Source organism: Dipodomys merriami, unplaced genomic scaffold, assembly GCF_024711535.1.
Source record: "Dipodomys merriami isolate MVZ:Mamm:240054 unplaced genomic scaffold, mDipMer1.0.p SCAF_173, whole genome shotgun sequence".
NCBI classification, from domain to species: domain Eukaryota; kingdom Metazoa; phylum Chordata; class Mammalia; order Rodentia; family Heteromyidae; genus Dipodomys; species Dipodomys merriami.
This window is the reverse complement of record NW_027203082.1, coordinates 1,625,102-1,640,089: the sequence shown is the minus strand read 5'-3', so window position 1 is coordinate 1,640,089 and position 14,988 is coordinate 1,625,102. Positions and strand designations below refer to the sequence as shown.

Here is a 14,988-nt window from a genome sequence, read left to right as displayed (position 1 = left end):
CAGCACAAAGTATGGCAAACAATAGCACACTAAGAACTCATCAACTAATTTTTGTAATTAATAGTATGTCATTATCTACCCAAAGATTTGTACAGAATTGAAAAGCATTTAATATAAAACTACTAATCATTGATTTCAAGAAATAAGTCCTGGTGAGTGCTGGTAGCCTACACCTGTAAACTACTTAGAAGACTGAGATCTCAGGATCAGTTTGAAGCCAATCCGGGCAGGAAAATCTGTTGAGACTCTTTTTATCACTAGTTAACCACCAGAGCTGTGGTTCAAGTGGTAGAGCGCTAACCTTGAGCAGAATGGCTCACAGACAGTGCCCAGGCCCTGAATTCAAGCCCCACAACTGACCACCCCCCTCCAAAAAAAAGGGAAATCCTTGCGTTGTAAATCATTTTTTCTGAATATACTGCTTATCAGTCAAAACATACATTTTAAATTCTCTTCAGTTTTTTGCAGTATGATAAATGAAACATCATTACCTAGGCAATTATTTCCTAAAGGATGAAGAGGTCCCATTATATAAATGGACCCAAAAAGGCAGAAATAAACTTCATCAGAGTTAAAATTTAATGAGACAAAGGGAACAGAAAGTCATTCCTGTTGGTCAACTATATTTTGTTATTCTTTTCATTTACTATTTAAAATAATCACTACTTATTACATTTGCCTCATAGCTCTAAAGACACAGAACAGGTGTTAGGGACGTAGCTCTGAGCACCCTAACTATATCACCCTACCACACACACAAAAAAGCAAAGCATAGACATAAGACACATTAGTAACAGAACCATTTAGTCTTCCCAGGCTTGAATGCTTTTTTAACTATTGCTTCAAGCTCAAAGTTTTTGCCAATTTATATAACTCAGGCATGCCATCATTTTCATTAGTAGAGATAAACAATACTGAAACCTTTCCTCACAAAGCATCATCTCCTGCCCGTGACTTCTTCGCTTATTCTATGACATTGCCAACAACTAATTTTTCAGGGCCTATTATGCAAAAATCGATTACCCTCCCTACTGTTAGCCCAGTTACTTTCTCATCTGCATTAAACAAAAGAAAAACATTATCATAAACACCTTTTCAAAAAGTACCATCACAATTCTGATGAAAATCTTGGTAAAAAGACACATAAGGAAGGGAATAGGGAAGAACTCCATGGATGAGAAGATTTAAGAAAAACTAGTATGACGGACTGTTCTACAAATTATAGGTCTTATTAGAGAAAAGCATCTTCACATAGGTCCAAGTCACATAAAATGTTATCATCAAAAATATGATAATATTTGCTATCTAAATATTCCTATAATTAGAACAAGATAGCAAACTATGAAACTAATTTCAAATTAATCTGTATAAATATTTAAGATTTTAGAAGTACCTACCAACAAGATTCCTAGGAACCTGAATAAAATCTTCCACAAATTCCAAGAAACCTCTAGCCTTTTTTACAGCATCAGCACTCTAAATGAAGGGAAAACAAATAGGAATTACTGTTACCATCTTGAAGCAAACTCATAGTCCAAAACAAAATGAGAAGAGCAAAGTTCTGCTCAGTCACTAAGAAGTGCTATTTCAGATTAAGTTATGAACTATTAAAAAGCAGGAAGTGGTGTTGTGGCTCAAGTGGTAGAATGCTAGCCTTGAGCTCAAGAGCTGAGGGACAGCGCCCAGGCCCAGAGTTCAGGCCCCATGACAGACCAAAAAAGAAAAAAGTTGCACTCAAAAAATTTTAGAGTGTCTACAATCTTTTAATAATAATAGTTTAAATTACATCTATTACATACTAGTGAGGAGCCAAACATTAACCCCTTCCAAAACATACTGGTCCATATTCTCAGAATGTATTTGCCATATAAGTGCAAAAAACATATTTATTCAAATTTTCTGAAAAACTGCACTTATTCTCAAAGTCAGAAATGATTTTTTTTTGGGGGGGAGGGGGGGTCTGGTCATTGGGCCTGAACTCTGGGCCTGGGCACTCTCCCTCAGCTCTTCAGCTCAAGGCTAACGCTCTACCACTTGAGCCACGGCGCCACTTGCGGCTTTTTTCTTTTTGCTTATGTGGTGCTGAGGAATCAAACCCGGGGCCTCACGCATGCAAGGCAACCACTACCACTGAGCTACCTTCCCAGCCCCAGAAATGATTTTAAAAGTTGCTTTTGCAGAGGTAGATTTTTTAAAAGAACTTTACTGATAAGAGCATAAAATTTATTCGGTTCCTACTGGAACTATTTAAACATATGAAAAGTAGGAAAAGGTATTTAAATTTCAAAAAATTCTCTTTTGATGGTTCTTTTAAGAAACATAGCTCAAGAATTCACTGTGCTAACTTCAATGTATACCATATGTAATAAAACACTTGAAGAAACAGTTTATAAACTATGGTAAGTATCATCATTATTATTGGAAAAGATAAGAAACATCAAAATGCAGAGTCAGGCTACAATGTCTGTCCTCAGAATGATTATGTTGCATAGCCCACTTTTGAAAGCTCTCAGAAATATAAACAAATCTCTGTGGTCAGAATTATTGTATGCATTATGGCTGGGTACTGGGGGCTCAAGCCTGTAATCCTAGCTACTCAGGAGGCTGAGATCTGGAGATCCTGATTCAAGCCAGGTCAGGCAGGAAAGTCAGTGAGACTCTTATTTCCAATTAACCACCAAAAGATGGAAGTGGAGCTGTGGTTCAAGTGGTGGAGTGCGAGACTTGAAAGACAGCGGAAAAAAATACTTAGGAAAGCACCCAGGCCTTGCATTCAAGCACCAAAAATAATTTTTTAAAAGGTCAAGATTTGGAAAAAAAAAATCATAGTTGAGGAATGGTCTTAATCAAACATCTGGAATAAACACTTTTCCCCTCTAGTAACAGGAAGTAAACCCAGGAAGTAACCTATTTTAGCCAAGTATTCCGCCTCCACCACTGGGCTCTTGTTTTACTCCTTATTTTGAGACACTGTCTTAGCTAAGCTACCCAAGCTGAAGGCCGACTATAACATCCAGACTGGCCCTGAACTTTCCATCCTCCTGGCCTCCTGAATACTTATATTTTTTATGTAACTTCATTTCCTACCCTGCAAATGCAGCAAAGTGACAAAATATTATCCAAATTCAAGTCATAAAAAAGTTTTATTGCATACTATTTGCTACTAGTGTTGACAAAATAGCAATCAAAATTAAATGGATGAATTATTTGTAGTAGGCATAAAATTGGGAAAAAAAGCTATGGAAGTCATTAAGAACCTTCTGAAAATTCTAAACATTACTCAGAAAATCCTTCTTTCTCCCAACAGAAGATGACTATAACTACTAGGCTGAGATTTATTTTCTTAAATGCACTGATTGAACTCTGAAGCCACATTCTTACTACCCAAGATCACTACTATGAGCTGTTATGCCAGGCCCCACAACCTGATTTTCTTTTTCTTTTTTTGGTACCTAAGGCAGGGGTTTGAACTCAAGACCTTGCACTATATTTTTTTAATCATGAAAAATTTACTAAGAGTATACAGACATAGAAAATCAAACATTGAACCCAGGAACATTAAACATGAACTTCACAAAACAGGATACGCAATGAGCATGGAACAGCTACATCTCATAAGATCTCTTTATAGAGAAAACTAGGGTATTAAATTTACTTTTCCAGCCAGGTGCCGGTACCTCACATATGTGATGTAACCACTCAGGAGGTTGAGATCTGATGATGATGGTTCAAAGCCAGTCTGAGCAGGAAAATCCATTAGACCCTTATCTCCAGTTAAGCACAAGAAAAGCTGGTAGTGGAGCTGTGGCTTAAGTGGTAGAGCACTAGTCTTGGACAAAAAAGCTCAAGGACAGTGTCCAGGCCTAGAGATCAAGCCCTAGGACCAGCACACATATAAACATTTTATCTTTCTTAGACTAGGTCCTTGCACTATTTTTCACTCAAAGCTGGCACTCTACCACCTAAGCCACTTAAGAGTCTGTGTGGAATGGCTTAAAACCTCAATACTTAGACCTCAGCTTCCTGAGTAGTTAAGTTTACAACCTGCCAAGTTGATGGATTTTAGGTGAATGAATTCTACCTTCAATAATAGTTAAGATAAAATGAAATTCCACATAAAATATTGTAATTCAGCAGATTGTTCTTTCTATAAAGTTAGCAGAAGCAAGAAAAGCCAATTTACCTCTCCATAGATTCTAAATGTTCCAGTATCTTCATCTAGCTCAATGGCGGTAACTCCAGGAACCTTCCTCGCTTGCTGTATATTACTACCATGTGTTCCTATTGCCAGGCCCATTAAATCTTCTCTCACAACAAATTCCTCATGAAAAGCTGCTGCAAGTTGTTTTGTGCACTAATAAAAGAGGGAAATTAGGACTTATATCCCCATTTATGATTCACATCAAGAGGTTGAAAACATCTTATCTACCAACCAATGAATACTGTGGTTTATACATATATGAAATATCATCATTGAAAAAGGAAAGAAAATTCTTAGACATACTATAACACAAATGATCACTGACTGAGAGCATTACTAGCCTAACTGAAATAAGTCATTTACAAAATGTAATATTTTAAGACTCCACTTACATACCTAGAGTAATTATATTTAGAGAAAATGAAAGTGGTTGCCAGGGTCTGGAGGGAAGAGAAAATTGGAAATTTTTGAACAGGAGCGTATTAACAATGTGAAAAGTACAAGTTGACCAAGAATACAATAAAAACAATGCTGGGGCTGGGAAGGTGGCACAGTGGTTGAGTGCTTGCCTTGCATTCATGAGACCCTGGGTTCAATTCCTCAGCACCACATAAGCAGAAAAAGCCAAAAGTGGCGCTGTGGCTCAAGTAGTAGAGCGCTAGCTTTGAGTTGAAGAGCTGAGGGGTAATGCGCAGGCCTAGAGTTTAGGACCCATGACCAACCCAAAAAAAAAAAAAAACCCACAATGCTGCATGTGATAGCACGAGCCTGTAATTCTGGCATTATCTACAAGTATATTTTACGAAAACCAGCTCATCTCTATAATTCTGAATAATTGAAGTTACAAAGAATATTTATTAAATGAAAACAGGACTATGATACTGTTGTCATCTCCAAGTCTTATTTTTGTCTTCTGCTTCAATGGGATCTTAGACTAGTCCACAAAATGGATAAAAATGGGGTAAAAGGACGGTCAAGTAGAGCAAAATCCAGCTGTGGAGTAGCAGGATTTTGATTTTGAGTTCTAAACCAGTCTGGACTAGGGTACCTGAGAAGTATCAAGAGAATGTAAAATCCATTAACATCAATGAAATGCACATTTTAAAAATTTTAAGTTCCTGGGGCTTGAATTCAAGGCCTGTCCCTGAACTCTTTGTGTTCAAAGCTAGTGGGTACCACTTTGAGCCACAGCTCCACTTCCAGCTTTTTGGTAATTAAGAGACAGGATCTCACACTTTCCTGCCTGGGCTGGCTTCACATACCATCCTCAGATCTCAGCCTTCTGAGAGAAAAAACAAAAACTAAGTGAAAAAGTCCAAAATTCAGGGTTGGGAATGTGGCTTAGTGGTAGAGTGCTTACCTACCATGCATGAAGCCGTGGGTTCAATTCCTCAGTACCACATAAAGAGAAAAAAAAGCCAGAAGTGGCGCTGGGTTCAAGTGGTAAGAGTGCTAGCCTTGAGCAAAAGAAGCTCAGGGACAATGTGCAGCCTCTGAGTTCAAGCCCCAGGAGCAGCTCAAAAAAAAATAATAATAATAGAAAAATTAGGGAGGGGGGGAAATATAGAAAAATTAATAAAGTCCAAAATTCATTCTCCTATGGAATAAATAAAATCTTTCTGGTATAAAATGAAAAGGAAAATAAAATACTGGTTAATTAATTCAGTGCATTTAATTCCTAGTCACACAATAATTCTAAAACAGCATTACGGGAATTACACACCCAGTATTCTAATACAATCATTCTTGTTTTAGAATTCATTCATATATCCTTAATATTTCCTAAGGATAAAGAGAACTCAATTTTTCCAGATAAAAGTAGTGTGTATGTGAGTATTATATCCAGCTCGGATGGTGAGGAAAGAGAAGAACAAGTACATTAATAGAGTGGTAGTGGAAAGGAAAATACAGAATCTTAAGAACTGGTCAGGGCAGGAAAGTCCTTGAGACTATTTATTTCCAATTAACTATCAAAAGGCCAGAAGTGGAGCCGTGACTGAAGAGGGAAAGCATCAGCCTTGAGCATAAAAAGCTACATGACAACAATGCCCAAGCCGAGTTCAAATTCCAATTCTGACACACATATACAATAGACAGAAGAAATGGCAAGTCATATTTAAAAAATACAGCATGTGATTTATTTTCCACTCCCAGACCTCATCAACTTTGTACAAACAGCAATATAGAAGTTGCTACAGTGAACTGATTTTGTGATAGGAAATATAGTGGTTAATTAAAAAAAAAAAAAAAAGCAACAATGTAGCAAAATAATCTCACTATTGTTAGTTCTAAATTCTTTGGCTCTGTCATCTAATCCCTAACATGGAAATTCAAGAGGCATTTAACAAAAGAAAAGCCATGTTTGATAAAGTAAAATAGATGCCAGGCATAGTGTACCAACTACTCAGGATACAGACAAAAGGCATCAGGACTCAATCAACAATTAAGTTGGGATATGATGTTGTACCAGTGTAATTCAGCTATATGGGATGCATAAATAATAGGAAGACTGAATTCCAAGGTGGCCTGGGCAAAAATAAAATCTGAAAAATAACTAAAAGCAAAAATTTAAGTAGAAATATAAAAACAGAAATAAAAATAGGTACATAGAATAACCAGTTCTTCTAAGAACTTCAGATAATAAGCATTAAACATGTCCTACCTAGTTGGTCTTAACAATCAAGTTAACCCACCAAAAAAAAATATACTTTTGATAGTAAATGGGACAAACAATAAAGTTTTCATAAATAAAACCACTTACTTCTAAATGCTTAGTGGCCTCTTCATTTCTGGACATAAGCATCAACTTTGTACGAATACTTCGCAAATGCATGTCACTCAAGATATTAACTCTCTTCACAGTTGCTTCACTAGCAGACTATACACAAAGATGTGAATCACTCAAAAGTTCAATCATCATTTTTCAAGATTTACACACAAACATGCTCCTTCTACAGGAATGCTCAATGACTAGCATATACTATATATGGCTTTCTCTTTAGCTAACATTCATTCATTCTAAAGTAATCTTACTTTCCTTGCTGAACTCCTACATTATATCTGCTATTCAGAGGATGTACAGTGGGAAGGTAAGAGAAGCTAGGATCCCTACACTAAATGTTAATGTAATGTTAATGTCATACTAATAACTTTCTCATTACTCCAGAAAAGATAAAAAATTAGTCTGGTCAACAGAAATGTCTATGTATTTAAAGAGCTAAATTTCAAAAAATATTTGGAAGAGTGATAGAGAAGGGTGAACCTAATCAAAGTATATCCTATACATGCATATAAATTTAACTCTCTTATACAACTAAACGATGCTAAAAAATGTAAACAGCTGGGGCTGGGAAGGTGGCTCAGTGTTAGAGCGCTTGCCTTGCATGCATGAGGCCCTGGGTTCAATTCCTCAGCACCACATAAGCAAAAAGAAAAAAGCCGAAAGTGGCGCTGTAGCTCAAGTGGTAGAGCGCTAGCCTTGAGCTAAAGAGCTGAGAGACAATGCCGGGGCCCAGAGTTCAGGCCCCACGACCGGACCAAAAAAGAAAAAAAAATGTAAACAACTAAAAAGTTAAACCTACAAAATATTTTCACTAATAACTCACTAGTAAATTCACTATTAAGTTCTTATCTTTTAAAGTATGTAGTTATGAACTCTATGCAACAGCTATTAAAGGCTACCTTAAAATATAGTGTTATCTTACCAGTATCATTAACTGCGTGGTTTCTGGATGGTAAAAAATTCTGCATGCTCCTACTGCTTTCTTAAAATCTTTATGTGCATTTTCATTAGCACACCTAGAGAGAAATTAATTCAATGTAAAAGTTCAACAACAATAAACTTAGGGAATGTTTATAATGCAAATTTAGTACATCTTGTCATCGTTATTTATTTAAAAATTTTCCTATCAGATGACTTTGTGACTGGTTTGGGGAAAAAATTGTTTTGTAACACATTAAATTCATAATCCAAGAGTAAACAAATTACTCACGCTTCTCTCAAATCTTCAGGAACATCCACTGTGCATTTAAAGAAGGTATTTTTTTTGACAGTTTTATTTTGGTTGACAGGCCGAAGTCGTTCAAATGTGACTATTTCATTGTAAGTGGCATCACAAGCAGCATATTCAATGACATAAAACTGAAAGACATGAAAGTACTTTTAAAATCCCAACAAAACTAAAGAACTTGAGATGAAGTCATTACCCTGCTCAGTTTAATCAGTAGAACCCATGTCCTATGACACAAATACTAAGCACAGGTTAATTATAGCAAACTAATTTGACACAACTAGACTATTATTACAAGCATAAAGATTGGTGAATTTCACCTACTTGAGGTATATACCTCAGGGGAAAACAGCTTTGGTGTTTGCCAATGTAACACAAGAAGAAAAAAGTTAATAGTGCATAATAATTTTTTTATTAAGTAGTTGTACAAAGAGCCTTTAAAGTCAGGTTATGAGTATAATACATCACCTTGATCAATTTGATCAATGTCACCTCTTTCATTGTTCTTCTCCATCCCTACCCTCAAGTTACATAGTTCAATTTTACATGATGTACACGAAATACAAGACTCCATTTGCTCACCCTCCCTCCATTTGTCATGTCATCTGTCATCCCCCCCTGCCCTGGCCAGTGTCTCCCTGCAACATGTTTCTGCTTCCCGGTATTCACTTTTCATTTCTACTTCCTGGTATTCATTTTATTAAACAAAATAGTCCATAATAATTTTTTTAATGTTTGAAGTAGGCTTTTAGAAATGAGTTAACATTTACAGAAACCAAGATTCTCAAAAATCACTTACTTCTCCTTTCATCATTCGAACTTTAGCTAACCACCATCCACATGGTTCTTGGTCATTTGCTCTTGAGTATACCTGAGCAGGAAAAAATTATCAATTCATGTCAAATGATTTTAACCTAACAAATGACTTATTATAAATGTCTTATCAAATTCAACAATCAAAAATGTGCCTAAAATTGAAGTTCAAATGGTAGAGAACTTAACACAGTAAGTCAGAGGCCCTGAGTTCAATACTCAGCACCATAAATGAGGGAAGCAGAAAGAAAAGGGGAAAAAGGGGCCGGGTGCTGGTGGCTCAAGGCTGAGATCTGAGGATCGCGGTTCAAAGCCAGCCCAGGCAGGAGAGACCGTGAGACTCCTATCTCCAATAAACCACCAGAAAACCGGAAGTGGCGCTGTAGCTCAAGTGGTAGAGCGCTCGCCTTGAGCTGAAGAGCTGAGGGACAGCGCCCAGGCCCAGAGTTCAAGCCCCACGACCCACAAAAAAAAGGGGGGGGGAGGGAAAGTGGGGGGGGGAGAGAAGAAGGGGGAGAGAGATGGGAGAAAGGGAGGGGCCTATTATTGAAACTGAAACTAAATGCACTTTAATAAATTAACAGTACTGAACTTCTATTACTTAAAAATAAGAATGAACGCTTTTTTGGGTAATTTGGCTTCTTGGAAATGTAATTCCAAATTGATGAAGGTTTACTAAAACAAAACATTTCTAAAGAAACACTTATTAAAGAAACATTTGTTAAAAGGCAGTCTTATATAACATGTCCTTCAGCTCTGTTCAATAATTCAAAAGAATTGTTTTCAGAAGACAAACTCAACGTTGAAATCACTTTCAGGAAATAAGAACACTTCTGCTAAAGAAACCAACTGAAATTACTATAATACTGTATCTTAATATATTTTCAAAACATGAAAGCAAGTAGCAGGAGGAAAACAACAAAGTATTCTCATAAAAAAAAACAATCTTGAATAAAGGAAGTAAGACTGCACGGGTGACTAGAGAAATCAACTACTGATTGGTAAGAGTTATGTAAGGAACATTTGTAAACAAAGTTTTGAGAAGCTCTAAGATCACTTCACAAACATTTTGGAAGTGGGTAGATATACTTAATTGTAAATGAGTGAGCCAAAATCTAGCAATCAAATTAGAAAAGGGCTATGAGAAAAAAAAAACACAGATACAAGTGTAACAGTCAGGATCCAGTGAAATCAATTTTAGAATCTGAGTTTCTAAGCCAACGTTCCTCTTCAGTATTTCATGTTTATTCTTTCCTAGAGGTCTTAACATGGAAATTATTTTCTATTGGAATAAAATTTATTCTGTCACACTGCAATATGCATACACCAAACCCTTTACAACAATCCTAGGGTAGAATTGAATTATCTTATTTTGTCTACATCTATTTATTTAGTTAGCTGTTTTGGCTGCTCAGGGGTGCTAAGCTCTACCAAGCTACATCTCATTGGTTCATTTGTGTGTGTGTGTGTGTGTGTGTGTATGTTTTTAAGTATAGGGTTTAAACTCAAGGGACAGCTTGCTAAGCAGGTACTCTACTCCTAAGCCACACCTTCAGCTAAACATTTTTAAAGACTTAAGGAAACAGAAGAATGATGGCATCAAGTATAAGCATATCACACAAAAAAAGCCTGCAACTTCCTGCAGTTTCCTTAAATCATAACTTGAGTTGGCTACTTTGGGTTATTTTTGAATAGTAGAATATCTGGAATACTTAACTAGTCTCCTATAATAAAAAAAGATACAGAAAGTATTTTACAATTATTAGGAGAATTAGAGAAGCCAAAAAGACAGCAGCTGTCTAGATTCTACTGGTATCTTAAGACTACAAAATCCTCAGGTGACATTCTGGATTAATGCTCTCAATGTATTCCTAAGAAGAAAAGTTAAGATGATAGCCTTATTCAGTTAATCACTCAATAAGAAACTCCTAAAATTCTCTGACAAAGACCCAGTAATATCCTATTTTTTTTTACAAGGATGACAGTATTTTTTCATTTTTTAACATATTTGTGCACCAAAATTTACCTGCTACATCAGGGATGGGGAATGTCCAGCTCAATGGATATAAAGGCCTATGAAATCGTTTTGTACATAAGACAAAACAGACACATGTCAGATATATATGATATGTGGCCTGTAAGTGATTTTACAAATGGCTCTCAGGAAAAAAAAAGATTCCCTACTCCTGATCTACATGGAAAAATGCCAAATGCAGTATGCAAAAATGAATAGAAACAGATGGTAAACAAAAAATTTTCAATGGGTTAGTCATGTCAAATTGATTGAATATCAAACTGCTGAATTTCTAAAACAAAAATTGCTAGAGGGAAGGGGTGACACTGCCAAAAAGAAATGTACTCTACCTGACTTATATAACTGTGACCCCTCTATACATCACCTTTATAATAAAAAAAATTTTAATGGTTATAGTATTAAACCCAGAGATATATAATTTTTTTGAGTAGTACAGTCTGATCTCAGTGTAAGATGATCCACATATAATGACAATATTTTAGACATATACTTTAAGTAATGGTAAGTGTATGATACACCAAAAGTAATAAACCTTTTCAGAGATACATTTTAAATGAGATTAATATTAATAAGATATATTTCAGAATCATAAATAACTGATGGACAGTTAAATTTATAAAACAGTTCCTTTTTTTAAGTTTTTACATCATCAAAACAAGAAAAATACTGAATGAAAGTTGACTTGCTACATTTAAATAATAGGAGCTGGCCACATGCTGAAGTGTTAGAGCACCTAGTAAGGAAGTATAAGGAACAAACTTCAAATCCCAGTGCCAAAAAACAAAAACGCAAAATAAATTAACCCTTAACTAATATCTAGTAACACCTCTTTCAGTGGTAGGTATCTCGAGTCTCGAAACCATCTAAATCATTTTCATATTTACCAAAGGACCTTGATTCATAAACCTTGCTCATAAACAAAGAATAAAAAGTTAATTACAGGCATACACTGGATTTATAATCCATTCCCGTGGAAGGCAGAGGCAAAAAGACACAGTTCAAGGCCAGCCTGGGCTATAATACTGAAACCCTGTCCCCAAAAGAAGAAAAACCACAGGACAAAACAAAAACATAGCACCTACGAAGACCCGGTAGAGCCCTCCTCCCTTTTGGATACCTTTTTTTTTCCCTGTAGCACCACTAGCTCTAGTAACAAGTAGATTTGTTGGCCTAAGCATGTTAAAAGACAGAAGTTTTTATTCTGAACACAGTAAGAGCAAAAATCAAAACAGAATTGTGTGCTGGTTACCTACACCTGTAATCCTAACTACTCAGAGAAGGCTGAGATCTCAGGATCATTTCAAAGCCAGACTAGGCATGAAAAGTCCACGAGACTCTTATCATCAATGAATCACCACAAAGGTTGAAAGTGCAACTGTAGCTCAAGAGGTAGAGCACTAGCTTTGAGCAAAAGCAGCTCAAGGACAATGTTGGAGTTCAAGACACATAGACATACAAAGACACACACTCTCTACTCTCTCCAAAAACACAATTTACAAGGTGTTTGATGTCACTACTGACCAAGGAAATGAAAGTTCAGCAGACAAAGCGTTTCCAACAAGCAAAACCGATACCAGGCTGAGATGGTTCTTTTTGATAGTATCAAAATCTTAAATATCAAGCTCAGCACCAATGGCTCACACTTGTAATCCTAGCTATTCAGGAGGCTTAGATCCAAGAATAGCAGTTCAGAGCTAGCCTAGATAGGAAAGTTCATCAGACTCTCATCTCCAATTATCTACCAAAAAAGGTGAAAGAAGTTATGGATCAAGTGGTAGAGTGCTAGCCTAGAGCACAAATGCTCAGGGCAGTGTTCAGACCCTGAGTTCAAGCCCAAGTACAGAAACTTTAAAAAAAAAAAAAAAACTTGACTATGAATTTGATTCAACAATGGAACTCTTTAAGATCTATACTACCAGAAGATTTACAAAAGAACCTTAGTTAATGTTATTTTTGGTAATAGCGAAAAGTCTATTAATTATAGCCTTTTAATTATGATACATACCAACATACTACTAAAAAATGTTGCTGCCCTGCCCACCAAAGGAATGCACTGCTGGTACAAGTAAACTTAAAACTTTTTTCTTCAATCTTCAAAAGTAAAATATATTTTTAATTCATGATAATAATTCACAAAACCAAAGACTTAAGCTTAACATTTTTAGGGCTAAATCATAAAGCAAAGTGAAATACAATAACCTAGGATTATTTATTTCTGAATAATTAAATTTCTAACATGAATATTTTGTTCACAGTTGTAAACAGGCCAGAGATAAGGCTTGTTCCTTCCTGGATCAAAGACCGAGGAAAACATTCTCAGCACCCCACCTCAAAGGGTAATTTTTGCTTCCTGATGTGCTAGAGGCTCATACCTGTAATCCTAGCTACTCAGGAGACTGAGATCTGAGGATTGTGGTCTAAGTCAGCTCACGCAAAAAAAAAAATCTGTCAGACTCTTACCTCCAATTAACCAGCAAAAAAGCCGAAAGTGGTACTATGGCTCAAATGGCAGAGGATTAGTCTTGAGCAAAAAAAGTTCAGGACAGTGACCAGATGCTGAGTTCAAGCCCCAGGACCAATAGAAAAAAAGAAAATTTATCATGGAAAAAAAAAAAAAGAATTGTACTAGACATGGTATGGTGGTAGAGATGTTAATCACACCCAGGAGGCAGTCGGGAAGATCTTAAGTTCAAGACCAGCCTGACCTACATAGTGTGACTGTTAATGACCACTGAAGATCAATGGGGGTGGATATTTTCCATTGCCTACACACACACAAACATATATACACATTTGCCTATGCATACGCACAAGCTTAAAATGGTAAGAATCAGAGAGAAAATCAGTTATAAATTCTCCAATTCCTCCAGTTTCCCTATCCAATCCCAAATAAAATAGGCACAAGTGAGACTTAAAAACCTCTTAGTTACTATCAAGCAACTTCCTGTGAGAAATATTCAGTACTGGATTGAAAGTATGGCTCAAGACAGGGTACTAGCCTAGCCTCACTTTTTGCTGATTATTTTGGAGATGGAATCTTAAGGACTTTTCTGTACATGAAGGCTTAAAATCAGTCCCTCCGATTTCTCAGACTCCTGAGACCAGGATGATAGATGTTAACCATAGGTGCCCAGCCCACATTTTTATATATAATCTGTACTGATAATTACCAAAATTTTAAGATATTGAAGCAAAAATCAGTAATTAGCAAAAAAGAATAGGACTAATATCACAAAGTTTTGGGCTAGTCTTTAGAAATCAACTCAAATTCACTATTATCCTTAGTGTTCAAATTATTTTCATCTTACTGATAAACTTCATTACAGTTCACAAGGCTAAAATATACTTCTGAAACATGAATCCAGTTCTGACTTCCAATCTCAGACACTGCTGTATTACATAGCTATTGCCAATAGAAAGAATAGAGAAAAGGAATTCCATTTATTTTCTATCAGCTAAACAAATTTTCCAACAACATTTAAAACCAAAAAATAGGAACATGAAAAATAAACCATGAACACAAACACATACCTCTACTTCATCTCCTTCACTAATTTCTTTTTTTATATCAGGTGGTGGTGGTAATCTAACTTCATTAAATGGAACCTGGCGTTCTGGCTGCCAACTGAAGGATTAAAAAAAAGAATGCATTTATTTAACAATCTCTAATACAGAAGGTATGATTATTATTATATTTATTTATTTAACAATCTCTGATACAGAAGGTATGATTATTATTATATTATTTCTGCTTAGAGTCATGATATATACATTATACTGCAAAGGAAACAGGATAAATTCAGTGATGACTAATGTACACCATAACAAAATAATGTAACATTTTCAGCTGCCAAATAAAAATGGTATGATCAACATATTTCAAGTACAATTATATGACTTGTCACAAAAGCAACACAGCTTATATTCTA

At 35.9% G+C, this 14,988-nt stretch overlaps 1 protein-coding gene across 8 annotated transcripts in view; it reads right to left on the bottom strand.

Annotated features, from left to right (window-relative positions):
• Positions 1-14,988, bottom strand: part of Fxr1 (FMR1 autosomal homolog 1) — a 61,166-nt gene that overhangs the window by 23,785 nt on the left and 22,393 nt on the right. For all 8 annotated transcript variants that reach the window (XM_070025866.1, XM_070025862.1, XM_070025863.1 and 5 more), the window contains exons 3-9: positions 14,591-14,684; positions 9,011-9,082; positions 8,194-8,342; positions 7,906-7,999; positions 6,963-7,079; positions 4,184-4,354; positions 1,398-1,476 (exon numbers count right to left, since the gene is read on the bottom strand). In XM_070025866.1, the coding sequence (XP_069881967.1) occupies positions 1,398-1,476; positions 4,184-4,354; positions 6,963-7,079; positions 7,906-7,999; positions 8,194-8,342; positions 9,011-9,082; positions 14,591-14,684 (776 nt within the window). The remainder of the gene's footprint in view (positions 1-1,397; positions 1,477-4,183; positions 4,355-6,962; positions 7,080-7,905; positions 8,000-8,193; positions 8,343-9,010; positions 9,083-14,590; positions 14,685-14,988) is intronic.